Genomic DNA, 27,787 nt, shown 5'->3' with positions numbered 1-27,787 from the left:
GCCAAGGGTGACATAGTGAGACTGTGTCTCAAAAAAAACATAAAAAATAAATAAAAATAAAATTAAATTAAAAGCTTATTAAAAAGAGAAAATGGAATATGTCCTAGTTGGGTGGCGGGGGGAGGAAGCAATTAAGACAGAAGCTCTCACCATTTTTAATCACAGATCCCTTGGAGATACTGACAAAACTTTATGGACAAAGGAAAACCCTTACCTATACATTGCATACCTCGTGAGGGGCTCATGGATTCCAGATTAACAACTTCCATTCAGGGTGGTGATGCTTACCTGGGAGCTCAGCAGTGTTCAGGGAGCAAAGATGAAGCATGGTAGTGGACCAGGGACAGGTGCACAGCCCACATCCTTCCCATAGGAACTGAGCCTGGTCTTTCATGCTGTCAACTGACTGTACTTGTTACTTTTTTTTAAATCTAAGGGATTTAAAATGGATATTGAGGATTCTTAAGCTAACACAGTAGTAAACTGAGTTCTAGTTGCTGCAGGAGTGCTTGTCACATTGATCAAACTAGATATAAACTGCTTGAGGTAGGAAGGTCAGGTCTTTTATCTTGTACTTGAGAAGCATTTGTTGGTTATTGTCCTGTGGAGCTGAGGACCACCTCAACACAAAGCTCCCTGCTGTTTTTTTTTTTCTTAAATTCAGCTCTAAAGAACACTGTGTATTAACTTTCTTGAAGGCTGTTGTTAAACTGTGGCACTGTGCCAGAACACGATGCTGACAAGACTAATTTTAAAAGTGCTTTCTAGAGGTGTAAATTCCTAATCCACTTGTACAGTAAATTTTTACTCTTCAGAAATTCCATCTGCTAAGGTTCAAGTTGAATTATATTTATACTTATGTGAACAATCATCACTCACTTTTGATCTGTTCCATCTTGTACCTTTTAACATTTCCTGTGTCCCCACTTCAAGATTAGACTTCAAATTTCATGAACTTGCATCATTGTTTGATAAATTAGAATCTGTAGCTGCCAACGTACTGATTTTAAGCTCAAAAGGCATCTGTAGTGTTCAGTATACTTTTGTGGGCATCAATGCTCAGAATGGAATACATAGTGGATGGACACATTTCCTGCCACCATGGTTATAGTCTATTATCTTTGGCTCTTATTAAATATAATCATGCTTCTGACTTACATGGTGGCATGGATCAGTAAAACTGCAGATATTTAAAGTTTGTATTTAAAATAAAACACCAAAAAAAAAAAAAAAAAAAAACCAAAGAAAGCCATTTTACTGAAAACTAGTTTTATTTTAAAATTAAGTGCATAGCACTCATCTAATTCCATTGGTGTAGACTTTAGCACCATATTTGTATTTTCAGTTAATGTCACAACACAGATACATTTGGTTTGCAGTCTGTACTTGAGTAGTGTTTATTTAGTGGACTTTGGTAAAGCCCTTTATACATAACATTAATCTCTTCACAGTACATAGTTAATGATGGTCCAGTAATCTCAAAAACAAAAAAAAGACCTACTTTAAAGACTAATCAATAAATTAAACAAAACAAACCCACACAAAATTCCCCCCACCCCCCAAAGCTAGCTAGCAGTTGTGAGTTGTATTTATATGGAAACCTAATGCTTTAAAAATAGTTCTGGTTCTCCAGCCACCCCATCCCACTCTGGGTATGCAGCAATAGTAATCAATTGTTTTATCCTACCACCCCCGAAAGATTAATCCAGTGTTCTTTAGCTTTTTTAAACATAATTGGGACAGTATTACTAATAAGCTTTTTAAAAATGTATATTCTTCTATAACAAGAATGGCATATAAACCGATTAATAAAAGCATTTGATAACACATTAAATTACCACAGGCACTGGTTGTTGTTTTCAAGTCAGGATCTCTATCCTAATATCTTACATTCATAGTATTATTGAGGTAGTTAAAATACTGAAAATTGGACTCCAGATTGCTAGGTTCTGAATGTGAGCGTGAAAGATATATTCTCTTTTGAACCCACTTTCCTCCAAATAATTCAAGTTTTCTTAAGGTAAGAACTACCAAAATCCAATTAGTAGCCTTCTCTAAAGAGGAAAAGTGATACTTTTAGAAAATAATTTTCATGTTTGAAAACTGCAATGAGTGCATGTTCTCACCTGAGTGTTTTTTTTGTATTAATAAATCCATATTATGCCCTGTGTACTCTACCTATAAAAGTTAAATCCTTTAAGGACAGGTCATTCTCCAAGAGTTCATGTTAGCAGAAGCCACCCACCCACCCACCCACATTCATCCCCTGAAGCCATCTGGATTAGTCCATGACTAGGTTGAGCCCCTTCCCTTCCTAACAAGGCCATTGGCTTGATTACTGAGATTCCTGCTGCATACCCACATTTTTATAATAAATTTGTCTTCAATGCATTGTGGCATTCATGTGCCTGTCATGCAAATTCCCTTCTATTCAAGTGCTATCTTTAAAAAAACACAAACAAAAGACACGTCTTACTAATTTTTAAACCAGAAAGCTTCCCTCCACCAAATCTCCCTCCCACAGATAAGAGCACAATAGTTTTAGCTATTACAATGATTTTTTTTTTTTTACTTTCTATAGTTATTCTCTGAAATCGCTTTATTCCCCAAACTGCCCTTGCTGTAATGACTATTATTGCCATTTTCACTTATTACACATATAATGAAATGTCCCAGGGCAGCTATAGGACCAATCCAATAAAAGCGGCAACTGATATTTCGTAATCAGCACCTTTGCCTGCTTGGACTGACTAGCTGGATTCAAAGGCTGCTTACAGAAACCTGTCTTCCACCTAACAAAGTGCTGCACTAGCACAACCTGAGAACTACCCTGGCCACAGTCCCCTCCAAAGTAAACCTATGGGACTTTATCCTAGAATTGACATTTTACAGTTAAGCCTTTTTAAAAGAATAATATCAAGTCTGAGTATATCACAGATTGCACCGAGAAATGCAAAACCTATATATGTATTATGAAACACAGGAACTACCACTTTGTTCATTCTGAGCTACACTATTATGATCTCATGTGAAAACACATCCTAGCAAGAGTATTTTAACCTATGTTATAAAGGTAGTTCATACTATAACATTTGCAAAGCATGTTGCATTACAGGTGTTTCCAAGTAGTAAAAATTCCCTGAGTTAAATGTGTTGTAATTCTAAAGATTTGAGGTTGATCACTTAAGGGGAAAAAAATTATGACCATGATTTTAAAATAACAGACCTACTCCACCCTTAATTTTAGTACAAAAATCCAGATACCTATTTATGATAGGAAGTTATGTAGAATCATCTAAAAAAATTTGTTTTTTACTACACAGACTTAGGTATAGCCTAGCAACTCATGAGTTTAGTCAAAAATTCATCTGTAGAACAAAAATAAAACTCAAAACTGAAGAATTAAAAAAACCTCACCAAAAACTAATACTATAACTTTCCTTCATAAAAGACTGTTGGCAAGTCCACAGATAAATATTAGTCTTTGACTTATAAGCCAATGTTAGGTCCAGATCCTACCACAGGTCAAATCTCAAAATGGCAAATTGGAGTCTGTCCAAATTTTTCTGTTGTATTAAATATTTTTGAAATATTTGGACCACCAGCCAGGACTTGAACATTTTTGTCATGCAGAGATTTGTTGCAACAGAATTTGACACACACATTATTAAACTGTTTTAGTCCTCCCAGGTATTCACGGTACACTGAGAGGGATATTCAGTCTTCCTGGTTCTGGTACCTGAAGAGTTCTGATGTCATTTGGATCCCTTTCTTTTTTCAGAGAAGTTTACAAAAGCCCACACAGAACTTCCAGTCACAAAGCAGTCTGGGTCAGTCATCACCTTCACACATGATCACCTTTCAAAGCATGGAGTAATACAAGGGTAATGTTCATTTATCTGATAACTCCGGTTATATGAAACACTTAGACAGGGTTTAACTTCTACTGGTATTGCCAGTGACATCCCAACACCAGTCTGCACTTGCCCAAGGCCCTGAACGCTAGTTTGGAAGCCAGAAGGACATGTCTGTAGTGTGTAAGATGAGGTGTGTGTGGTAGATACAATCTGCTGGCAGCCTGGTTGTTCTGTTGTAGGATGGCGATACTGCAGTGAGGTCTGATGTGTCTGATGGAGATACTGAGGTTGCTGAAAGTGAACTGGCCGTGAGGGCTGGGAAGCTGTCTGGAACACACTTAGCTGTGCTGACTGAGGTCCTGTTTGTCCTCTCTGTTTGTTTGCTTCTTTCACATCATTATCGTGAGCACTAAAAATGGAAAGAAAGAAAAACTATTAATGATGTTACCTGAGAAGAATTTGCAGGAAACAAAACAGCCAACTCCACGATCTGTCACCACTTAGGTAGCAGTTTCTGCACTATTAATTCCAACAACAGTGCAACCTCATTTGTATCCTTCTAAAGCTCTTTCCCTCAGTGTGAACCTTGCTAGTAGCTTTAAGGGTTATTTCCGGCTTAGGAGATACGTATACAATAAACACTTCAGCACTGCTGCCATATTCTGGTGGCCCCCAAATCCAAAAGATGTGAAAATGGGGAATGGGGCAAGATTTGGCTGGCTGAACTAATCTCAGAGTTATGTGGCTTATGAACACACAAAAGCAGCTCCTTTCATGTACCTAGAATCACTCTAGCAATGACAACTTCTAACTGGCTACTAGCCAAAACAGACTTCACTTCTGCAAAATATTGCTCCTATAGGGGCTTGCTTGTGGCAGCAATTAGCTGCCAGACGCAAGCATTTTAAAAGCTTTGTGAGAAACTATTTTTTTTTTTTTTTTTTTAGAGACAGAGTCTCATTTTATCGCCCTCTGTAGAGTGCTGTGGCGTCACACAGCTCACAGCTACCTCCATCCAACTCCTGGGCTCAGGCAATTCTCTTGCTTCAGCCTCCTGAGTAGCTGGGACTACAGGTGCCCGCCACAATGCCCAGCTATTTTTTTTTTGCTGCAATTTGGCCAGGGCTGGGTTTGAACCTGCCACCCTTGGTATATGGGGCCGGTGGCCCTATCCACTGAGCCATAGGTGCTGCCCCTTTGAGAAACTATTTTTAGGATACCTTATACATAGAGAAAAATGTTAGTGTGAAATTACAAATACAAGAACAAAAAGGCTTACATCAATAGCCGTTCAATACACTGCACTAAGAAATCCCAGGAGTAAGCAGTAAGACGATGCAGTCTCGTAGGCCATGTTGGGGAAAGACGAAGTATAATCCTCGAAGAAGCCACACATGCAGCAGCTACTAAAGAAGGTGCATAATTTAGAAAGGCATAATCTGTGGAGACACCAAAAATGAACTTAAGCAACAGAATACACAAGACACAAGCACACAGTTACTGATTAGCATTCACAAGAACTCACCTTGCAAAGATACTTCCAAGAAGTAATCTGCATATTTGGCCATATAGAGTTTAGTTTTTTCCAAGCAAATCATTGGCCAGCCATCATGAAGATCTGTTTCATGTACTGCTTCAGAGAGATAATATTCAATGAAATGGGCAGCTGTTGGAAGGCAGAGGTTCCACTGAAACGTTTCTAATAATAATAGTTCCATATGTAGCAAATTTTGTTTTGTTAATACTAGATTCATGTTAGTCATACAACCCAGGCTGTTGAGCTGCTCCAGCTTAGGCACGCTATCTTCTTTTTCTTCAAATTTGCCTTACAAGAAAAGTAGGGAAAAGAGAGAAACTATTAGGCAAGTGATCATTATAGGTTTATAGTCAGTAAAATGGGATTTGCTATCTTACTGCCATAATTTGGATCCAAAGACATTCTTTACTCCACCTTTTGTGGATACAGTTGTGCGGAACTCTGTGGTTCCCACATTTCCATGGGTTTTCTTTCCCAGTGCCACTGTCCTCAACCTTTCCCAACCCCTAGAAAACATGCTTGAAACATGTAAACATTTTGAGCTGTGTTCTGTTGTATACTGTACCAATGTACACACCGCACTATGTGCCAATGAAAAAATTGCTCTCTCAAATCTCATCAGCCAAATCTTTTCAGAAAATTTGTTTTGTGTAGGTGGGTGGTGGCTGGTTGAAGAAAATTATTTTAGAATAGAAGATAGTTTTTAAAATTTAATGTTATAGCTTTTATTTGATATCAAAAGTAGTTAAACTTCAACTATTTCATCTTGGCATATTTTCAGCATAATCTCAATTTCAGGGAGAGATATAGAGACCAGAGGGGAAAACTGGGTGAATATTTAACATAAGCATTATCACTTCACAAAACATCCCATCCCTCCACTTCTGAACAAAAATCTAGTTCAGTCTGTTAAAATGAAAACAAGGAGGGGAAGATACTTTATATATGTTTATCAATACATCTCTAGATACTTATCTTTTAGATTCTCTCAGGACAATATGATAACAGAACTTCATTTCATAGGCACTGATTTCTTTTCAGGAAAAAACTCACCTATGAGGTTTCAGCTATGCACAGCTAAAGATTCTTTTCTTTCTAGCCCCAGAATAATATTTCCATAGAAGGTATCACCTTACACTTTAATTTCCAAATAAGCATTTTTCCATACACATAAAGCATTTGTCTTAGGTATTTCTAGAAATGATGGCTAGAGAAAATTCACAAAACTATGAAGTACCATTGTGATTTTCCAGATACAGCAATAGAACCTGTCCTCCAGTCTCCAGTCTCTTTGGGACTTTGTCCGATGGTGATCCATAAATAGGAAATTATAACTAAGCCATCTACCTCTGAGGGTTCCATTCTAATTTTATATGTAAGCTTTAAATCAGACAGAAGAGGAAACCACTGTTCTCAATATAATAAAGTGAAGTTCTTCAGAAGAATGACCTGAGAATTTAGTTCAGTCCTTCTGGCTGAATCACTATGGCTTTCAAGTATCCTGCCATTTGTACAGCAGCAGCAATATTGGCAGTGTACTTCAAAGGAATACTGTAAAAGTTAATGAGTTTATTTATATCATGCTTAAAGTTCCTTTGAAGAAATTAATACACCATAAAATGAAACATTCCTGATTCTTGAATTTCTTTAAAACTGTCAACATTGGGGGTAAAAAGGTATATGAACAATTTCACTGCTTAAGAAACAAGGTAATGAGGTTGGCCATCTCATTTAAGGTCACATTAAGTCAAACTAAAAATGGAAGTCAAAAGAAAGATTTACATTTGAATCCCCAGGTTTATGGGGGTAACAACTACCAGAAGAATTCTGTATTACTAAGCATCTATGTGATTTTTTATATTTATATACTTTATAAAAGATTTTGCATATTGATTTGCAAAGTGAAAAATAACCTCCATACTATGTAAATAACCATACTTGAAATTTTAATTCAGGTTCAAATTTTTTGGAACTTTTTCATTATGTATAGTTATAAATACTCAGATTTATGGATTTTAAAGGGCTTTTAAAAGTGAAAACCTCAGTCACCACCTGTATTAGATCTATAGTTTTTATTCTCTTGAACACTGTATGTGTGGGGTTTTTAAATCTACTTATCCAGGCCAGGCGTGGTGGCTCACACCCATAGTCCAAATGCTGTGGGAGGCCAAGGTGGGTGGATTGCCTGAGCTCAGAGGTTGGAGACCAGTATGAGCAGCAGTGAGCCAGAGTAAGACCCCGTCTCTACTAACAACATCAAAAACAGCCGGATGTTGTGGTGGGCGTCTGTAATCCCAGCTACTGGGGAGGCAATGGGAAAGAGCATCGCCAGAGGAAGAAGAAAATGAACAACAACAACAAAAAAAGAGTACTTCAAACGAAGAATGAACAAGCAAGCTGAAATTTAAAAAAAAACAACTACTTATCCATAGTACCACACACAGGTCACAAATATCAATTTTTTCAACTGAAAGGAAATACCAGAAGCCATGTGATTATATTGACAAAGGCCCCAAACAGGAAATAAGGGCACAGGAAATTCATGTCTGTTTCCCAGAAAAATAAAGAATTAGAGGCCACAGAGACAAAAGACCGAGTTGTCTTTCCTTTATAGGAAATGTTCTTATCAATCATGGAAACCAACACATTTTCAAAGCCAGCAGTGAATGGTAGTTATGAGGTAGAGAAGATCTATATCCTGACTAGGGCATGGATCAGGTGCTATCGTGAGCCAGTCCTTATTCTATTTTATTACTAAGTGGAGGAAAAATGTTAACTTTAACATATAGTAAGGGTCATCACAAATTTATAATACTGTCAATGTAATATTATATAAAATGGGTAAAGAACAGGAAGAAGTTTATAGAGAAAAAAATTCTCAATTCATTAAACATTGAGATGTGAATTAAACCAACTGTGAGATGTAATTTTTCACTGATCAGACATTAAAGCAAAAAGCTTTGCTAACCCAATATTGGTGGGCAAGGGGAAATAAGACCTTGTTACAAATTGTTAACTACTAAAAGCCTCTTATTTCATCTTGACTCCAAGATCATTTCTTTATTACCTAAGACCGTGGGCAAATTATCAATAACCTTATCTTCAAGATTGCTTCCATAAATTTAATGCTGGTCACAAAAGGCAGGGGAAACTAGGGCATACATGTGAAAGAATCAGGGTCCATTTTAGAAGCGAGAACCATTAGGGCAAAGGAGGCAGCCTGGAGATTACAGATTACAGAACTGTTTAAGGTAGAATGAATCATAATGATGATAAATTTATGTTCAATTTCCTGTGTGCTTTTAAACATATTACCCCACTTGATCCTCACAACAACTTTGTTGTAGAGAAATACATTGAGATTCAAAGGGCACTGAAATTCATATAGCCGATTAGAGACTCAAAACCAGAAAATCCATCACTATGGGCCCTGCTCTAAAATACTGCTCTCCAATCAGAGATTAACTGTAGACCCTTTCTTAATACTTCTAATAACACAGACACCTATGTAGCCAGATAAGCATTTACTTCTGGAACTTATAAGGTGTGCTCCATCTTTGGCTAAACTACCTGCAGCTTCCCAATTTACTCTGTAATTGGAATCCACCTGTCACCCATTCCTGTCAGCTGTAAGCTTCTTCACTTTTATTTGGCAGGGCACCCATTCCAAAGCAAGGAGCAGCTGGGGGAGGGGCACACAAAAAGTTCAATCATTCTGTAAGGAGAGATGCATTATTTGCATGTTTATGGGTAACTAATTAGGTATTTGCCACTGGTATCCAAATGTAACAGAGTGTAAGAATGTAAGAAACACTAGAATGAATTCCATAAAATTAAAACAGACATCGGATATTGAAAACAGGCTATTAGTTTATAAGCATCCTAAGCTTTTTTGCTATAAAGTCAAAGACGGGTTGGGTGGTGAGGAAGAGGGCTGAGATCCTGAAGGACACTTCACACATTCCTACTCTCCAGTGCAAAAGGAAGAAGAATGTACAAGGAGTTCTTCTCTTTCAGGGAAAAGGGGCTTAGAAGTATCAGTAGAAATGAAGGGTTAAGTATCCAGTTCTTTCATTAATAGGGGATAAATAATTCATATTTGAACCCCATGAAATACAGCCTAGTTATTGGAAAATGAGTCAAAAATAATGACACTGGTATTATTGACCAGTAGTAAATAATGACACTGGTAAACCAAATAATAAATTGATCACAACCTTTAACAGTAATACATAATTTAAAAAAACAAGAACAATTAAAACTCCATTCCAACCAACCTAAGTATGAAAGTACACAAAGATGAGCCTCCTCTTTGGCCCAAACCACACTTTTTAAGAATGGCCAGCACAGAACAAGTGGGATTTTGTAGTGATGGCCATGACAAAAAGTTACTTTCCACTAACGATCCCAAATTTTAAAATAACCTAACTTGCATGCCTGATTGCTGGTGTGTTTCTACTATAAACTGATACTGTAATAAACTGCCATTGTGTGGAATACTATTAAACCCCAAAGGGCTTCATAGCCAGGGATGAAACATACAGTATAAGACACGATTAATACAAGCATGAAACTTTAATTAAAGGTTAAATTAAAGGTTAATTATAAATGTACAAGCATTGCCTCTCTGGCTTCTGGGTGGGGAAGTGGAGTGGGTGATGCATCTGGATCTTAGAACAATAGATTAAAGAGGAAAGAAATATAGAAAGTAAATAGTATTTATTGTGCTAAGAATTTGGCTCGAAGTGCATGGGGATAGGGTTGGATGAGCCTAGAAAGGTAGCTGGGTCCAGAGGAAAAGTTCTCAAGAACACATTAAGCAATTTTCACCTTAACACACAAGTAGTAGAGAGCCATCACTGTGGCTGTGTTTTATTTACATTCAGTCTAGTTCTATAGGGATTTGAAATAACTTGCAAAAAGATATTCAAGGAGACAAAAGTTGGGCCATCAGATTAAAAGAATGAGAGCAGGGCTCAGCACCTGTAGCTCAGTGGTTAGGGCACCGGCCACATACACTGGGGCTGGTGGGTTCAAACCTGGCTCAGGCCTGCTAAACAACAATAACAATCAATAGCCGGGCGTTGTGGCAGGTGCCTGTAGTCTCAGCTACTTGGAAGTCTGAGGCAAGAGAATTGCTTAAGCCCAAGAGTTTGAGGTTGCTGTGAGTTGTGATGCCACAGCACTCTACTGAGGGCTACATCATGAAACTCTGTCTCAAAAAAAAAAAAAAAAAAGAATGAGGGCAGGAAAATAAATCTGAAAACAGTATCATAAATGCTACCACATAGGACTGCATTTGGTTTTAGGTTAATTAATAGTCAAAGCACAGAGGTGTTTTAGAAGGAACTCTGGTGGCATGAGTGTAGGGGTAATGTTCATTAGATAGCAGCCATGTTAGATTCCAAACCTCAAGAGGGCTCAGAGGTGAAGAGTATCAGTATATTTACATACTACTTTGAAATAGGGCTTAAATTTCTACTGTAATGACATGGATAATACAAAAACTACATTAGCAATTCAACTTCAATATCAAATACAGTCTTTTCATATTACTAAAAGAAGAAAAAACTCAATTTCAATTTCTTTACTTGCCCTCTCTCTTCAATGAGAGTACTAATAAGCAATGAAATGAGTTACAGGAAGATGTTAAGAGAAAGAGGCCCTCAAAGGTCTATCAGTACATTCTGTATTGGGTAATGGATATGGTTATATCAGATTGTACCTTGAAGCCTATTACACAGTTGGCCTAATGCATAAGCGAAGGTTTTCACATTTGTAGCAGTTGCATGTAAACTTTCTGCTTATTACCAACTCATTAGGTAGTCAGTACAAAGTATTCTAACAGTGTACGAGTATGGTACCTGTAAGTAAGAGCTTCTCAACTCCAGCTCCATTGATGTTTTGGGCCAGAGAATTCTTTGTTATGGGGAACTGTCCTCTGCACTACAAGATAGTTAGTGGCAACCAGGCCTCTATATACTAGATACCAATAGCATCCCCCTAGGATGCGACAACCAAAAATGTCTACAAGTGTCCCTTGTGGGACAAAATTGTTCCTGGTCGAGAATCACTGCTGTAAAATAGTTGTTCTCAATTGGAAAAGCACATCAGAATCACTTTTGGAACTTTTAAAAAGTTAAAAGATACTCAAGCTCCATTATGTAGATCCTGACTTAGTAGACCTGACAGACATTTGTATCAGAATTTTCAGGATATTCAGACTCCAGAGGCTGGGTGCCGTGGCTCATGCTGTAATCCTAGCACTCTAGGAGGCTGAGGCAGGTGGACTGCTTGAGTTCGAGACCAGCCTGAGCAATACTGAGACCCTGTCTCTACTAAAAATAGAAAAACTAGCTAGGCATAGTGGTGGGCACCTATAGTCCCAGCTACTTGGGAGGCTGAGGCAGGAAGATCGCTTGATCTGAGTAGTTTGAGGTTGCCGTGAGCTACAGTGATGCCACAGCACTCTACCCAGGGCAACACAATGAGACTCTATCTCAAAAAAAAAAAAAAATAATAATAATAATAAATAAATAAATAATAATGTTTTAAGAACTGTGCCAGCACGTTCGATATAAGCTTTTTGACGCTAGAAATGTGGAATGAATGAGATTTTCTGATTTTTCTGAGGTGTACATAAGTTTATTTTGTTATATAAACTACAGGAATTTCCAGTAATGTAGATCAGATCCATACTTACTTGCTAGAAGTAGACAGGAAAGCGCAACTAAATGCAGCTGCTGGATAGAGATGTCATAGCGATCCATGAACAGGTCCAGCAAATAGACAGCAAGATGTCGGGCTGAAGGGCAAAGCGTGAAACGATTGCTCACAATGGCAATCAAGTCAGCAAAATACCGTCTGAGACTTAGTTGAGGGGACTGGCCTTTGTAAGAGGGCAACTTCAGCTCCTAAATCAAGAGGAACAACATTTAGTCTGACACATCTGTAGAAGTATCCTTACAATGCAAAGATTTAACATTGTTTTTCCAGTATATTACTGTTACACAATGCCCAAAACATACGTTTCTTGAGTGCAACACAAAAATGAAAAATTGAATGGAAGATAAATGAATGGCATTTAAAATGTGAGTTAAAACCAAACTTTTCTTCTTATTTTTTTTTTTTGTAGAGACAGAGTCTCACTTTACCACCCTTGGTAGAGTCACATGACTCACAGCAACCTCCAGCTCTTGGGTTTAGGCGATTCTCTTGCCTCAGCCTCCTGAGCAGCTGGGACTACAGGCGCCCACCACAACACCCGGCTTTTTTTTGTTGTTGTTGTTGTTGCAGTTGATGAGACCAATTATAGGCATTTCTTGCTTTATGAAATTGATACATTCTAGAAGGATTTTTAGAAAGGGAATCCTGTTTTCCCTACCAAGTGTTTTCAGAAAAACAGCCTTATGGGGGAAAAAAAACAAAACCATTCAACACATACAAACCCACTCCTCTCCATGAAGTTCAAAGCTTTTGGTTAGAAAGTAAATGGATATGCTCCTGGTAAATTGCATAGTGTGTTATACTTGCAGTGACGTAGAGACTAATATCCATCTTACTAGTATCTTCTAATTTTGTTTTGTTTTCCTTTTAGCAATTTTATGATCTCTCCTTTGCCACCAACCCCTCATACACCTAAAATCACCTTTCAATCTCAGGACTATAGTACATACATTAACTATATCAACTTATTTTTTTTTAAGTGGGAAATTTTTCTACTATTAAAGGATTTCTAGAGCATAAAAATAGAAAGTTTCCAAATTGATTTTATAGATCAGCAAAATACTGATACTAAACCCAATAGATAAAATAGGAGGCAACACTGATATAATCCAAAAAGCACAGGCCAAAAAAAAAAAGGGAATTGGACTTTATCTAAATTAAAAATGTATCCAAGAACACTATCAACAGAGTGGAAAGACAACCCACAGAAAGGAAGAAAACATTTACAAATCCTATCGGATAAGGAGTTAATGTCTAGATTATATTAAAAAAGCCACAAATGAACAAAATAACCAACCATATTAAAAATGGACAAAGAGCTTAAATAGACATTTCTCCAAAGAAGATATACAAATGCCCAACAAGCAAATATGAAACATGAAAAAGATGGTCAACGTCACTAATCATTAGAAAAATGCAAATCAAAACCACTAAGAGACCACTTCACACACATTAGGACTGCTATTATTAAAAACAAAACAAAACAAAAAACCCAGGAACAATTCTTGGTGTGCATATGGAGAAATTGGAACCCTTGTGTATTACTGGTGAGAATGTAAAATGGTGTAATTGCTGCAGATAAGAGTATAGCAGCCCCTCAGAAAATTAAATGAAGAATTACCACATGATCCAGCAATTTCACTTTTAGGTATATATCTAAAAAACTGAAAACAGAGACTTAAGCAGATATGTGTATACCCATGTTCACAACAGCATTATTTATGATAACCAAAAGGTGCAAATAACCTAAATACCCATTAGTAGATGAATGTCTGTGGTATACTCACAATGGAACATCATTCACCCTTATAAAGGAAATTCTGGCACACATTCAGCTATATCAGTGATTTTTAACTGGTGTGCCACAAATATTTTTACAGATGATTAAATTACTTCCAGAAGAAGTACAAAGCATAGTAAGTATATTCTTTTCTTTTCTCTCTCTCTCTTTTTTTTTTTCTGAGAAAGTCTCGTAGAGTGCTGTGGCGTCACAGCTCATAGCAACCTCAAACTCTTGGGCACAAGTGATCCTCTTGTCTCAGCCTCCCAAGTAACTGGGACAACAGGTTCCCTGCCACCCAGCTAATTTTAGAAATGGGGTCTTTCTTTTGTTCAGGCAATCCATCTACCTCTGCCTCCCAAAGTGCTAGGATTACAGGTGTGAGCCACTGTACCCAGCCTTTACTCTTTTTTTTAATCAACGTAATTTAAATGTGCCACAGAAGCTTAACTATAGGATCAAGTGTGCCATGAGATTAAAGAAAGGTTGAAAAACACTGATCTACATGGATGAGCCCTGAAGAAAGTATGCTAAGTGAGAAAGAAAAAAGGCACAAAAGATCTTATTATATGATTCCACTTACATGAGGTACCTAGCATAGTGGTCATCAGGGGCTGGAAAGTCAGAAAATGGGTATGGACTTTCAGTTTGGGAAGATGAAAGAGTTCCAAAGATGGAAAGTGGTGATGGCAGCACAACAGTGTAAATGTACCTAATGTCACTAAACTGTACCTTTAAAAATGGCCATAATAGAAAGTTTTAGGTTATGTATACTTTATAATAAACAAAAACAAAGGGAAACTACATATTAATCTAACTTAACATTACCTAATATAAATAGATAAAATAGTCGCCAATGTAATTTAGTAGTGTATCCAAAGAATACATCATCATCAATTGTAGCATCCCAGGAATGTAAGGATGATTCATTATTAGGAAACCTGTAAGTTGCAATAAAAATTCACACATAAATATGCACAATCATCTTGACATGCCAAAACAGTATCCGAAATAAAGGTAACCCTGGGAGAGAACAGATGTACATTTCTTTGAGGAAAAGGAGGGAAGGAAGTAGAAAGATCTCAAATATAACAGCCAGCATCTCACTTGGAGATGAACCAACAGAAGGATTACCATTCTAGGCCCCACTATTGGCAGTATTTGTTGTATTTAACATTCTGTGAGTACTAACCAAATAGAAAAAGAAAAAAAAGGTGTAATTTTTGGAAAGGAGAAACCAAAGGTAATTTTCAGGAGCAAAATTATTACTTTTCAGATAGAATTTACATCAGAAAGCCGAGAAAAATCAAGAGAAAAAAATAAACAGTAAGAATTCAGTAAGATGTCTGATTACAAAATTAGTATAAAAAGTCAATAGCTCTTCTGTATACTAATAATCACTCTGAAGTAACTATAAAAGTGAAACACCTAGAAATAAACTTCACATGCCAGCACTGTATGAATATTAAATTACTTTAAAATTCTGATGAGGTATGGACCACTTACACACATGGGAAGACATTCCTTTTCCTTGGTTAGGAAGACATACATGCTAACAGTAGCATATCAGATAAGGAGAGAAGAGATGCATTTAATATTTCTGTCACATATGACACAGAACTAATTTCTTTATTATTCAGAAAACTCTTGTTTACAAATCAGTAAGAAAAAGGCAACAAATATGGATAGTTTAACCCACAAATTTTATGGCCATCCTATAAAGTTATCTCATCTAAATTTAAAGAATTATACAGTTCATCAAGATGTTACCACTTAGGGAAACTGGATAAATGGTATGGTGAGATCTTTCTTATTACTGCATGTGAATCTACAGTAATTTCAAAATTAAAAGTTTAATTTAAAAAGGATCGATGTCTAACAGGGAACTGGTTAAATAAACTGTGAGGCATTGATTCAAAGTGGCCCTTAAAGTAAAGGGCAGTACAGCTGTCTATGTTGATAAGGAAAAATCTGATAAATTAAGGGTAGAGTTTGAGAAATGTATAGAACAATGAATATATATCATGACCTCTGTATCAACAACAAAAAAATTTTACTAGAAGGTATATTAATGTATTGGGTATATTTTCAGGAGAAAATAATAGTGGTAGTAACCTTAGAGGACCAGGGACTAATAGGGGTTGGATGAGGCTCATTTGAGACTTTCCCATACCATCTGAAGTTTTTTTGAACCATGTGCATACATTACTTAAAATTTCTTTTTTTTTTTTTTTTGAGACAGTCTCTCACTATATCACCTTGGGTCGAATGCCGTAGCGTCACAGCTCATGGTAACCTCAAAGTCTTGATCTCAAGCGATTCTCTTGCTTCAGCCTCCCAAGTAGCTAGGAATACAGGCGCCCACCAAACACTGGCTATTTTTTTGTTGCAGTTGTCATCATTGCTGTTTAGCAGGCCTGGGCCAGGTTCAAACCAGCCAACCTTGGTGCATGTGGCTGGCACTGTAACCACTGTGCTATGGGTGCAGAGCTCCGGCTGCTTTTTGTTGTAGTTGTCATTGTTGTTTAACAGGCCTGGGCTGGGTTTGAACCCGCCTGCCTCGGTGTATGTGGCTGGTGCCCTACCCACTGAGTATGGGTGCCAAGCCTATTACTTAAAATTTTTTAAAAGTATTAATGGGGATTACTTGATGGGCCTGATAGGCCATTTTATGTTTTTAATTTTTGTATAAGTGAGAAAAGCCTACACGCTATTTAAAAAAAAATCTGGGTGGCGCCTGTGGCTCAGTGGGTAGGGTGCTGGCCCCACATACCAAGGGTGGTGGGTTCGAACCTGGCCCTGGCCAAACTGCAACAGCAACAAAAAAATAGCCAGGCGTTGTGGCAGGTGCCTGTAGTCCCAGCTACTTGGGAGGCTGAGGCAAGAGAATCGCCTAAGCCCAGGAGTTGGAGGTTGCTGTGAGCTGTGTGACGCCATGGCACTCTACCGAGGGCAATAAACTGAGACTCTGTCTCTACAAAAAAAAAAAAAAAATTAAAAAAATCTATTTATCTAAATAAAGGGAACATGCTGATTTCTCATGTAGCTTAGGATTTTTCTTTTACTCTATTTCTACAGCTCTTTACAATGGTATAAATGAGTTGCAACTTCACCTTTGCTGCCATCATGTGACATTTACTGAGCATCTCCCATGTAGCAGCAGGCACTATGCTAAACCCCAGGGATAAAGGCTGGAAAAATCTCAAGTCTCTCTCTAGCAGGTGAATCAAATAGAGATCATAATATATATGGTAATCATAGGCTACTATGGAAATATGGAGGAAGGCAATCTAACTCAGCTCAGAGGGTGGAAGTTGGGAAAAAAAAAGCCCAGGGTAAAGTTTTTGACCATGGTCTTAAAGCAGGAGTGTCTGCACATTGGAAGAAGAGTTAAGAGTTGTCTTGGGCCAAACATTAAATACACAAACACCAACAAATCCACATGGAGGAAAAAACAGTCCATGAATACTTTTCATGTTATCTGATACCACAGATAAGCAAAAGTCCTCACAAAAATCAACATATAGGTTGGACACCAATGTCTTTTTTTTTTTCCCCCTGTAGAGAGTCTTACTTTATTGCCCTCAGTAGAGTGCCGTGGCCTCACACAGCTCACAGCAACCTCCAACTCCTGGGCTTAGGCGATTCTCTTGCCTCAGCCTCCTGAGTAGCTGGGACTACAGGCGCCCGCCACAACGCCCAGCTATTTTTTTTGTTGCAATTTGGCTGGGGCTGGGTTTGAACTTGCCACCCTCAGTATATGGGGCAGGTCCCGGACACGGATGTCTTAAGGACACCCTGGGAAACATAGCTGGAAAACATCAGTGGACTTTGTTTTTAACTATGTTACCCTTACTAAGGTTTATCAATAGAAGATTTTTAACGTGTCCAACATTCTCTATATGTCCTTTTAAATGATAAAGTACAGTGTATGTCAGATGACTGTCAACTTTATTCTCTTTGGCCAGGTTGCAGTCTTACATGCATGAGAAAATGACCCCTGCTTCTCTCAGTTTATAAGCTTCTTCTACTATCTATTCCTGAGCCCCTAGAATTGAACATGGTTGTCCAATCTTATTCATATACTTCTCGGGAATCCATTAAACCAAAGCACATAGAGGCCTGAATACATTATCTCCAGTTTCAAATGTCTTATCAGCTCACCCCTCCCAAATGCCATCCCTTTCCCTGAATGGGTTAACTATCCAGGTAGGATTGAAATAAAGGCCTAAAAGGAATACTCAGAAGCATAAATACAACTCTATGCAATGTATATTTTCTTAATGTTTCTCACTAAGCTAGAATTGTTCCCATTTGTCATCAAGGCTCCTAAAAATACTTTCCCTAACAGCCTATCATGCCAAGTACACATAGCAAAATGATGAAAAGAAAAGCGAATAAAACGAGACAGCTATTTTGTAGGGGTTTTTTTGGGGGGGCGGGGGAGAAGTAAATTGTGTTTTACAAAAAATAGTATAGCTAGTACGAGAATTTCCATTCGTTGTAATTTTCATTCCTCCTTAGTAGATACAATGCTGGTTATACCAATTATTTCTCCACAAACCTTGAGTCTAAACATAGAACACATTCTACAGTATTCAAATGGCAAATGCCCAAAGGAAGACCTAAATTTGGGTACTGTAAATTATAAAAAGATTAGACTATGAATAGCCGTCTTTTCTATAGAAAAGTTCATTTTAACTTTTCCTTGATTTGAGTTTACTACAAATAGTGGTCTCTCTTGTTCTAGTTCAAGTGTTACCAATGTGTTAAATCATGAAACATGGTTTACATAGTGCCATGTTTTTAAAGACAGCAGGGCAGCATGCCAAAGGTGGCCCAGACAACTTTCAGTGCCATTCTTTTTCCTCTGATAGTCCATAATCAACTTAAAGGCAGAGTTGGGTCTTTCTCCTTGAATCCTCCAGAGACTAATGCACAAAAGCATTCAACAAATCTGATTTAAAAAAAATATATGAACTTTCTCAACTGACAAAATTAATTCAGAAAAACACTCAGGATTAAAATTATCTACACACATAAAATATAAAAAATTTTAAAGTGTATGTACAATTAACATCAAATAATTATTTCACCACATACCAGAGGGATAAAGAGGCTAACACTTAAAAGAACTTTTTAAAATATGTAGAATTACACATCAATTTTTTAAAAAGAAAAGAACATTTCGGCTCGGTGCCTGTGGCTCAAATGGCTAAGGCGCCAGCTACACCTGAGCTGGCGGGTTTGGATCCAGCCTGAGCCACCAAACAACAACGGCTGTAACCAAAAAATAGCTGGGCGTTGTGGTGGGTGCCTGTAGTCCCAGCTACTTGGGAGGCGGAGGCAAGACAATCGCTTAAGCCTAGTAGTTGGAGGTTGCTATGAGCTGTGATGCCACAGAACTCTACTGAGGGCAACAGCTTGAGGCTCTGTCTAAAAAGAAAAGAACATTTCAAACTGAAAGATGACATCTGAAGAAAAAAATGTATTTAAACAATTTTCAAAGTAGAAAACCTGCAACTCTCTTCCTAACACTCCAGAGGTTCCATAGTTGAAATTTTATGTGGTACAAATAAACGATCTCTCCCAAGGTGCTGAGGTGTATTTAGCATGTCTAAGAGACTGAGCATCAGAATTAATAATTAGCATTTAGAAATCTCAAGCCTAAAAAAGTTTGTAACAACTTAAGTCAGAATTAGGGTTTTCAATCTATTTAACCTGGTCAGAAACTCAAGATACGGGTTATCATTTCAGGATCTCTCAACTCCAAGAGTCAGAATACCCTTTATTAAAGACTCAGCTGTTTGGCTTTTTTTTTTTTTTTTCTTCAATTTTCTACACTTAACAAATGGCTGTCTCTATCCCAGATGAAACTGAGTTAAATAAGAGATCATTTTGAATCCAGTCTCTCTTCTGATTATCAAGCAGAACTGTTTTATTAAGTGCTCTTGTTGCATGCAGAGCAAAACTGCAATTTAAGAGCAACAATACACAGACTTTGCTTTGTGCTGGAAAAGTGTATTTTTTCCCAACATCTATTAAGTATACGAAGTCACCTTGAGCATGAGGAAGAAGTGAACTCCTTCCACCTTAAAGCCTTTCTGAATAGCCCAAATCTTGGCAAGTAGTAATAGTAGTTACCACTTAGCCAACCACTGATCTAAGCACACGTATACCATCAACCTACTTAAATTTCACAATCGCCTCAATCATAAGGTACATTCTATTATTACTCCTCACTTTACATATACACTGAAAACTAACACATCCAAGTCTCACAGCAAGTGAAAGCCTGGGAACTTAAACACAAACGCCACTTGGAACAGTTACATCCACCAGCAACTACAGATAGACCAAGGAGGCTGCTCTGCCCAATAAAAATTCAGCATACATATCTTTTTAAATATAGGATCAAATTCTCGTTCCACCTGGAAACGAGAACATCAGAACGCTCCTTTCCACCGTCTCTTTTCCAACTACCACGCCCCCCACCCTCCTTAAGCGGCAGGTTCTTCTGATACATCCCGGGGAAGGAGACAAGAAGGTAATTAACCTTGACCGAGTAAGCAAACTCGCCCTTTCTGGCCTGGAAGGTAGTGAGTAAAGAAGGGAGCCGAGATTCTTAACAACTGGCGCGAGACACCGAATGGGAAAGTCGGGCCTCAGAGTTACCTTATACCGAAGCGCTTGGTGAATATCAGCAGCCAGCTGTCCTCGCCACCACTGCCCCTCCAGCTCCATGGGCCCCGGCGGCGCGCCTAGCCAGACGCAGCAACTTCCGTCTGTAAAACACATCCCAGACGCGGTCACCGCCAGCTCCTTGCCCCACCGACCCTTCGCGCCCCTTCCCCATCTTCACCTGACTCGTCCTACACCCAGCACCGATCCAGATCAATCCTTAACACCACATGTAAGGCCCGATCTGCCTGCCATTCAGGAGGAGCTGCCAATTCTGGGCACTGCCCAAATTGGTGTCGGGCAAAATCGACACGAGCCCCGAGTTGCCAATGTGTGGCCCTGGGTGCCAGCTCAGGAGAAGCTGGAGCGGGAGGCTTGGCATCCTGCTCCCTGCGTCTCGGGTTCGAACCATCCCGCTGGCTCTAAGGAGCAGCCGAAAAACTTAACAGTAGTCATGGCCCGGCTGAGGTGAAAAGCTTTCCCGAGAAGTCCGGAGGTCAATATCTGCCTGGCTGCGGGGTCCCGCCTGCAGACGGTCCCGCGCTCGCTCCTCCTCAGGAACCCCGAGGAAGTCCCGGGACCGCGCGGCTCCAGAATGGCGAACAAAAGGCCGAGCCGATCAGGCTCCGCGCCTTGCCCCGGGAGGGTCCGGTGCCCTGCAGGCCCGCCCGGCCCCACGGCAGCTCTCTTACCCGGAACCAAGGCCCTCACAGCCCCAGCCCCACCGGCGTGCGAGAAGTGCCGGCCCCGCTCATGCTGCGGACAGTCGGCCGCGAAGCGCCGGCCTCAGCTCGGGCCCAGCGCCTGGGCGCTCGCGCCGCCCATTGTTAAAAGACCGGCAGGCGGCTGGGCGTACAAAGCCAGAGCGGGGGCACAGGCAGCCCCGCCGCTGCCAATCTCGTCTCGCGATACAGTGGGGTCGCCCCGAGCCGTCCAATCGGCTGCCGGGCCGGGCCCAGGTGCAGCGCCCGCAGAGCCCCAGCCTGGACCGGGAGGCATCCCAATCGCCGCGGTGTGGCCTGCGCTTCGGTTGTCCGACACCCCTGCCACCACCCAGCTCGAAGATGGCCAGAGGGCGGCTAAATTCGGAAGAGCACCGGAGAAATTATAACGTTGATCACTGCAGTGGCCCATCCAGCCAGGCTGCTTACCTGCTGAGAACCTTGAATGGCTCCTTGGTGCCCACGGAGGAAAGATCCCACGATGTCTCACTTTGACATTTAAAACTCTTCACAGCATAGATTCAATTTGCCTTGTCTCACATTGCAACAGCCCATATATTTTAGGGGCTGCTTAGTGGAATTATCAATCCTTCCAAATGTGCTTTAGCTGTTTGAGCAGTCCCTAAGGCACTTTCTCTGAGAAATTATGATCTCTTTAAGTTCCACCTCAAAACTCAGGCTTCTTCCTGAAACCTAATTAATCTCTTCCTCCTTCGTATTTCCTTAGGTTTAGATAGAAATTCCCAAGAGCTTTGAATGAAAGGAATTAAGATTACCTTTAGTAACCTCGCTTGTCAAATCCATTGTGGATGTAATTAACCATCTGTGGTCGTAAATCAGGAAACTGCAAAACTGTGAAAACACTCCAGCATCAATTAAGGTGATTTGGGAGCTGAAATGTGATTAGCAGAAACCCAATCAATTGTATTTTAACCTGTTTGGTGGATTATCACAAAAGGAGTGGATGGTCACAGCAGGACAATGATTTCCCACTTTACTGAAACTGTAGATCAAGCTCTTTTAATATTGAAAATTAAAACTCTGCCCCTTTTACTTTGAATCCTTCATCCACAAGGATGTATGATGGTGAAGAACATAGGTGTGAATGCGTGTTAAGTGTATATGGGTTTTATTTATCACAATGGCATCTTTATACACTTAAAGAAATGCAGCAGACATGTATATGAGCCCTACTTCATCTGTAGACTATGCTTACCCCCAGGAGAGCAGGACTATAGGAACCAATGACAAGAAAAGGGAAACTCAGAAGCAGAGGTTGGCAGAGCCTAGTATCATCCAGGGAGAGGGTTCCCTGGCTTATATTAGTTGCATAGAAAGGAGATAGAAACATGAGACTAACAGCTCTATTCCATGGCATTTAAATAATACATCCTCAGGTTCCAATTCATGACTAATGGGCAACTTTATAACATTAATTTGGCTTCCAAATGACCTAAATATCCAGGGCCTATTTAAGAATCATTTTCACTGGCAGCGCCTGTGGCTCAGTGGGTAGGGTGCCAGCCCCATATACCGAGGGTGGCAGGTTCAAACCCGGCCCCAGCCAAACTACAACAAAAAGTCAGGTGTTTTGGCAGGCGCCTGTAGTCCCATCTACTCAGGAGGCTGAGGCAAGAGAATTGCCTACTCCCAGGAGTTGGAGGTTGCTGTAAGCTGTGATGCTATGGCACTCCACCCCGAGGGCAATAAAGTGAGACTGTCTCTAAAAAAAAAAAAAAAAAGAATCATTTTCAGAAAAATAGGTCACAAACTCTAATCAATATGTCTCTCATGGTTTCTACTTTGAAGGTATTCTTCAATGGGAGATTTTTATTCAGAAATCGTTCTTAACATTTTCTGGATTTGCCTAATGTGATCAGAAGACTTCAATGTTCATTTCCTTTTTATAGATTATGTTCATTTTATAGACATTACTCTACACACACATATATGTACATATATATACATATATGTATATATTTTGACCCACTGTGTCTTCAATTATAAATCCCTAAAAGGTAAAATTCAAGTTTATTATGATTTCTCTTTGAATTCCTTTAGACCAGTGGTTCTCAACCTTCCTAATGCAACAGCCCTTTCATACAGTTTCTGTGGGTTGCGACCCACAGGTTAAGAAGGGCTGCTAAAGGCCAAAGTGGACACAGTTAAGGTATATTTACTTAATTCCTAAGTAAAATAAAGTCTCTCATCTCATAGAGTTTTAACGGAAGAAAGAAACATACTGAACAACAAAAAAATATGTCACTTGGTGACAAGTGCTGTGAAGAAAAACTGAAACAAAGGGGAGAAAGTAAGACCATGGTTAGACTTTGTTTTATGATAAGGTGAGGCATGCAAAGGCTTGAGGGAAGTGAGGGAGCACACACAGATGCCGTGGCTGGACCTTCCAGGCAGAGGAAATAGGAAATCTGTAAGGAGAACGCATGTTTGACGTGAAAATAGAGGCCAGTGTATGTCTGCAGTGAAAAGGAGATAGGAAAGACATCCCACTGTCTTCCTACAGACATCACTGTAGGAAGCAGTGATCAGCAAAGGTATAAAAGGAAGGAAGTAAAAAAAGGCAGAGCATCTACATAAAGAGCAGAAATGGAAACTGTGAAGTCTGGTGTGACTGCAGCATAAAGCACAGGAGTGCTTGCCAAGAGAGGGAGGAACCAGATTCTTTGGAGAACTTTTGTAACTCATTTATCTTTAGGCAGTGAAAGGGCACTGACTTTAAATTGTTTATTGAAATTTTTTTTTTTTTTTTTTTTTTTTTTACCACTAGTAAAAAAACCCACAGGGCTTTATTATTCCCATCACAAAGAACAGGCCTTCATAGGATGGGGGAGCAAGCTGTCAGCAGGGAAGAGGGCCCTATTTGCCAGCAATAAGTGGGTTCCGCAGGACCACAATGACCGAGTCCCCACGCAGGAACATCTTGGAGATGTAGCGATCTTTGTTGACTGGCTTAGACTTCTTCTTACCCTTGCCACTTTTAGTTTATTGAAATTTTTTAAGTGAATGCATGCAAAAAGTCAGACATTCAGACAGCAGAAGACTATATAGTGAATAGCAGGTCTCCCTCCCTGCTCTAATCCCAGCTCTTCCCAAAGGCAATGCTATTACTCTTTTCTATTGTACCTGTCTGGAAATATCCAGGTATCTATGACTGTGCATATCTACAACCCCTTTTGTAAACAAATGTAGCACATTATACACTGTTTTCTGTACCTAGTTTTTGTCATACGGAATATTCTAATGCACATTCCATAATAGAATATCCACAATTCTTTTCAATAGCTACATTGTATTCTGCTGAATGCAAAGGAATAGAAGCCAGAAGTCCTGGGCTCTGGTTCTTTGTTGTTCTTGGGTCTTGATTTGCTGCTATTTGTACTATTCAACTCATTTCAACTATTATTCATATCCACCATCAACATTCTTGCCTAAGGCACCATCTTCACTCAATTTGGACATGTATGATAGTCTCTCAAGTGGTTTTATTGCAACTACTCCTTTCTCCAAAATGTTTGTCACCTAGGAAGCAGCTGGAGTGGTCATGAAAATGTAAACCACATCTGTTACAAACTTGATATTGAAGAGTTCCTAGATTACATTTCCAAACTATTGTAGCCTGCTGCAACAGAATGTTAAGGATAATTTTTTTTTCTTTTTTTGTAGAGACAGAGTCTCACTGTACCGCCCTCGGGTAGAGTGCTGTGGTGTCACACGGCTCACAGCAACCTCTAACTCTTGGGCTTACGCGATTCTCTTGCCTCAGCCTCCCAAGTAGCTGGGACTACAGGCGCCCGCCACAACGCCCGGCTATTTTTTTGTTGCAGTTTGGCCGGGGCTGGGTTTGAACCCACCACCCTCGGCATATGGGGCCGGCGCCCTACTCACTGAGCCACAGGCACCGCCCTGTTAAGGATAATTTTTAAGGCTATTTTCAAAATAGGTACCAGAATGTGTAGACATTTATAGTCTATAATTTCCAAATTTTAAATTGCTATATAAGATTATAGTTCTGGATAAGATGGATATGATAGTTAATTTTACATGTCGACTTGACTAGGCCACAAAGTGCCTGGTATTTGGTTTAACATTAATCTGGGTGTGTCTGTGAAGGTTTTTGGATGAGATTAACATTTGGATCATAGACTAAAAGCAGATTGCCCTTCCTAATGTGGGTGGTCCTCAGCTGAAGGCCAGAAGAGAACAAAAAGGCTGACTTTTGAGGCTGGGAACAAAAAGGCTGATTCCCACTGCCTGATTTATGTGAGCTGGGATTTAAGTCTTTTCTGGCCTTCAGATTCAAACTGAAACATTCGGTCTTCCTGCCTCTGCCACCTGCTGGCTTTCAGACTGGAACTATATGCTGATTCTCTTGGTCTCTAGCTTGATGACAGCTGATCTTGGAACCTCTCAGCTTCCATGATCATCTTAGCTAATTCCTTGGTTTATATATCTATATGTCTTTTTCTAATTTATTAGAACATTTGTGCATATATGTGAATATATAGACATGCACATACTGATCCTATTAGTTCTGTTTCTCTGAAGAACCTTTATGCAATGGATTAAACAGACTTCACCCTGTTTCTCCCACTGAGTAGATATACAATCTGGACAGACTACATGGAAGAGCTATTTGAAGACACTGAAAAGTAAATAGTAGCAGGCAACTGGGAAAGTCTATAATTTGCATTATCACCACAATGGTGGTGAGGTATCCATTCTTCCACCAAGATCACCTAACCTGCAGTCATGTAGCCTAAAATCTAGCAGTGGGCACTGGGACACAGAGAAAGCCGTAGGAGGATCCCTTTTGTCATCAGGAGCAGGAGAAGAACCTCTTTGGGTTTTTTTGTTTGTTTGTTTGTTTGTTTTTGAGACAGAGTCTCACTATGTCACCCTTGGTAGAGTGCCATAAGGTCACACAGCTCACAGCAACCTCAAACTCCTGGGCTTAAGTGATTCTCTTGCCTCAGCCTCCTAAGTAGCTGGGACTATAGGCGCTTGCCACAATGCCCGGCTGTTTTTTGTTGCAGTTGTCATCATTGTTTAGCTGGCCTGGGCTGGGTTCAAACCTGCCAGACTTGATGTATGTGGCTGGTGCTGTAATCACTGTGCTAAGGGTGCCGAGCGGGAAAGGAATCTATTAATGTGAGGGAATCTATGCTGCCCAGGCTGATCTTGGACTCCTTGCCTCAAATAATCCTCTCACCTCAGCCTCTCAAGTAGCTGGCATTATGGGGCCTGATGGCTTCAGTCTCTCTGTCTTTTTCTTCTCCTTTCTCTCCTGCTCTAGCCCCTAAGCAATCCACAGTAGGTTGACAATAGCCTCAACAGGGGGGATTAAGGCCCACAGGTGCCTAAGACTTAAGGAAGGGGAACTTCCTATCTAGAGAAGTTGTGGTTGCTTTTTGACTCTTTGTTCTCCCACTGCTTGGCTCTCGATGGAGGTACAATAGTGAGAGAAACAGGCAGAGAGGTGTTAACTAACATTTTAGTTTTATGGATGGAAAACCAAAAAAGGGACACCAGGGAAGTGAAAAGTATTAAGGAGACCATGAAGAGGAAGGAGAAATTTTGGAAAATGATCCCACAAAATCGTTATAAACAACTGGGTTTACCTCTGAGTTGTGAGTACATAGATTTGGAAAAACAAAAAACTTTGAGAAATGGCCAAATCTCAGGCTGGCCACTAAGCAGTACACACATGTGACAGATCTGAGTAGCACTAAAACTCTTTGAAAATGGAACTGACTTTGAAACTACAGTTCACAGAAGGCTAGCCAGAACTTGCAGCCTGAACCCAACCAGGTTGATTCCTTGCTACAACAAAAGTTGTCAGCATTCTCCATAAGACATAAATAAGACACAGAACTCTTAACATATAACATGTTCAAATTGCCTCAGATATAATCCAAAGTACTCAGCATATGAAGTACAAGAACAAATCTCAACTCTCATGGGAAAGACAATTAACAGACACCAACACTAAGATGATAGAGAATTATCTGACAAGACTTCAGAATAGCTATTAAATGCTCCAAGCAGAGCAAAATTTCCTGAAATGAGTGGAAAGATAGAAAGTTTCAGTAAAGAGAGAGACCATCTAAAGAAGCACTAGATAGAAATTTTATAACTAAAAAACACAAAAAACCCCAAAATTAAAAACAGTTCATTGGATGGGCTCATTAGTAGAATGGTGAACTTGATAGAGAACAGAAATAATGTAATCTGCAAAAAAAGTGGAAACAGCCAGGCACTGTGGCACACACCTGAACTCCTAGCTACATGGAAGGTTGAGGCCAGGAGCTTGCTTGAGCTCAGGAGTTTGAGACTGGCTTAGGCAACACAGTGAGATCCCATCTCCAAAAGAAAAGAAAGGACATAAACAAATGAACAGAGACTTAGAGACCTGTGGGATAATACCCAATGGTCTAATATTTATGTCATTGGGGTACCTGAAGGA

General features: G+C 39.6%; 1 protein-coding gene across 5 annotated transcripts; it reads right to left on the bottom strand.

Moving 5' to 3' along the window:
- Nucleotides 1–1,252: 1,252 nt before the first annotated feature.
- CCNJ (cyclin J) lies at nt 1,253–21,418 on the bottom strand. 5 transcript variants are annotated; one of them, XM_053582857.1, is made up of 7 exons: nt 21,029–21,068; nt 20,576–20,685; nt 14,729–14,841; nt 12,098–12,308; nt 5,383–5,682; nt 5,137–5,296; nt 1,253–4,266 (listed from the first exon to the last, which is right to left on the bottom strand). In XM_053582857.1, the coding sequence occupies exons 4-7, from the start codon at nt 12,162–12,164 to the stop codon at nt 3,855–3,857; spliced, it is 939 nt and encodes a 312-aa protein (XP_053438832.1). In that variant the 5' UTR covers nt 12,165–12,308; nt 14,729–14,841; nt 20,576–20,685; nt 21,029–21,068; the 3' UTR covers nt 1,253–3,854. The 5 variants fall into 5 exon arrangements, with proteins under 5 accessions (XP_053438832.1, XP_053438829.1, XP_053438830.1 ...); XM_053582854.1 differs by lacking the exons at nt 14,729–14,841; nt 21,029–21,068 and adding an exon at nt 21,274–21,418 and having other exon boundaries at nt 5,137–5,263; XM_053582855.1 differs by lacking the exons at nt 14,729–14,841; nt 21,029–21,068 and adding an exon at nt 21,274–21,417 and having other exon boundaries at nt 5,137–5,260.
- Between the last annotated feature and the right edge of the window lie 6,369 nt (nt 21,419–27,787).

This window comes from Nycticebus coucang, chromosome 3 (genome assembly GCF_027406575.1).
Source record: "Nycticebus coucang isolate mNycCou1 chromosome 3, mNycCou1.pri, whole genome shotgun sequence".
NCBI classification, from domain to species: Eukaryota; Metazoa; Chordata; class Mammalia; order Primates; family Lorisidae; genus Nycticebus; species Nycticebus coucang.
Note: the sequence above shows the minus strand (reverse complement) of the source record. Positions and strands in the feature narration are given on the sequence as shown.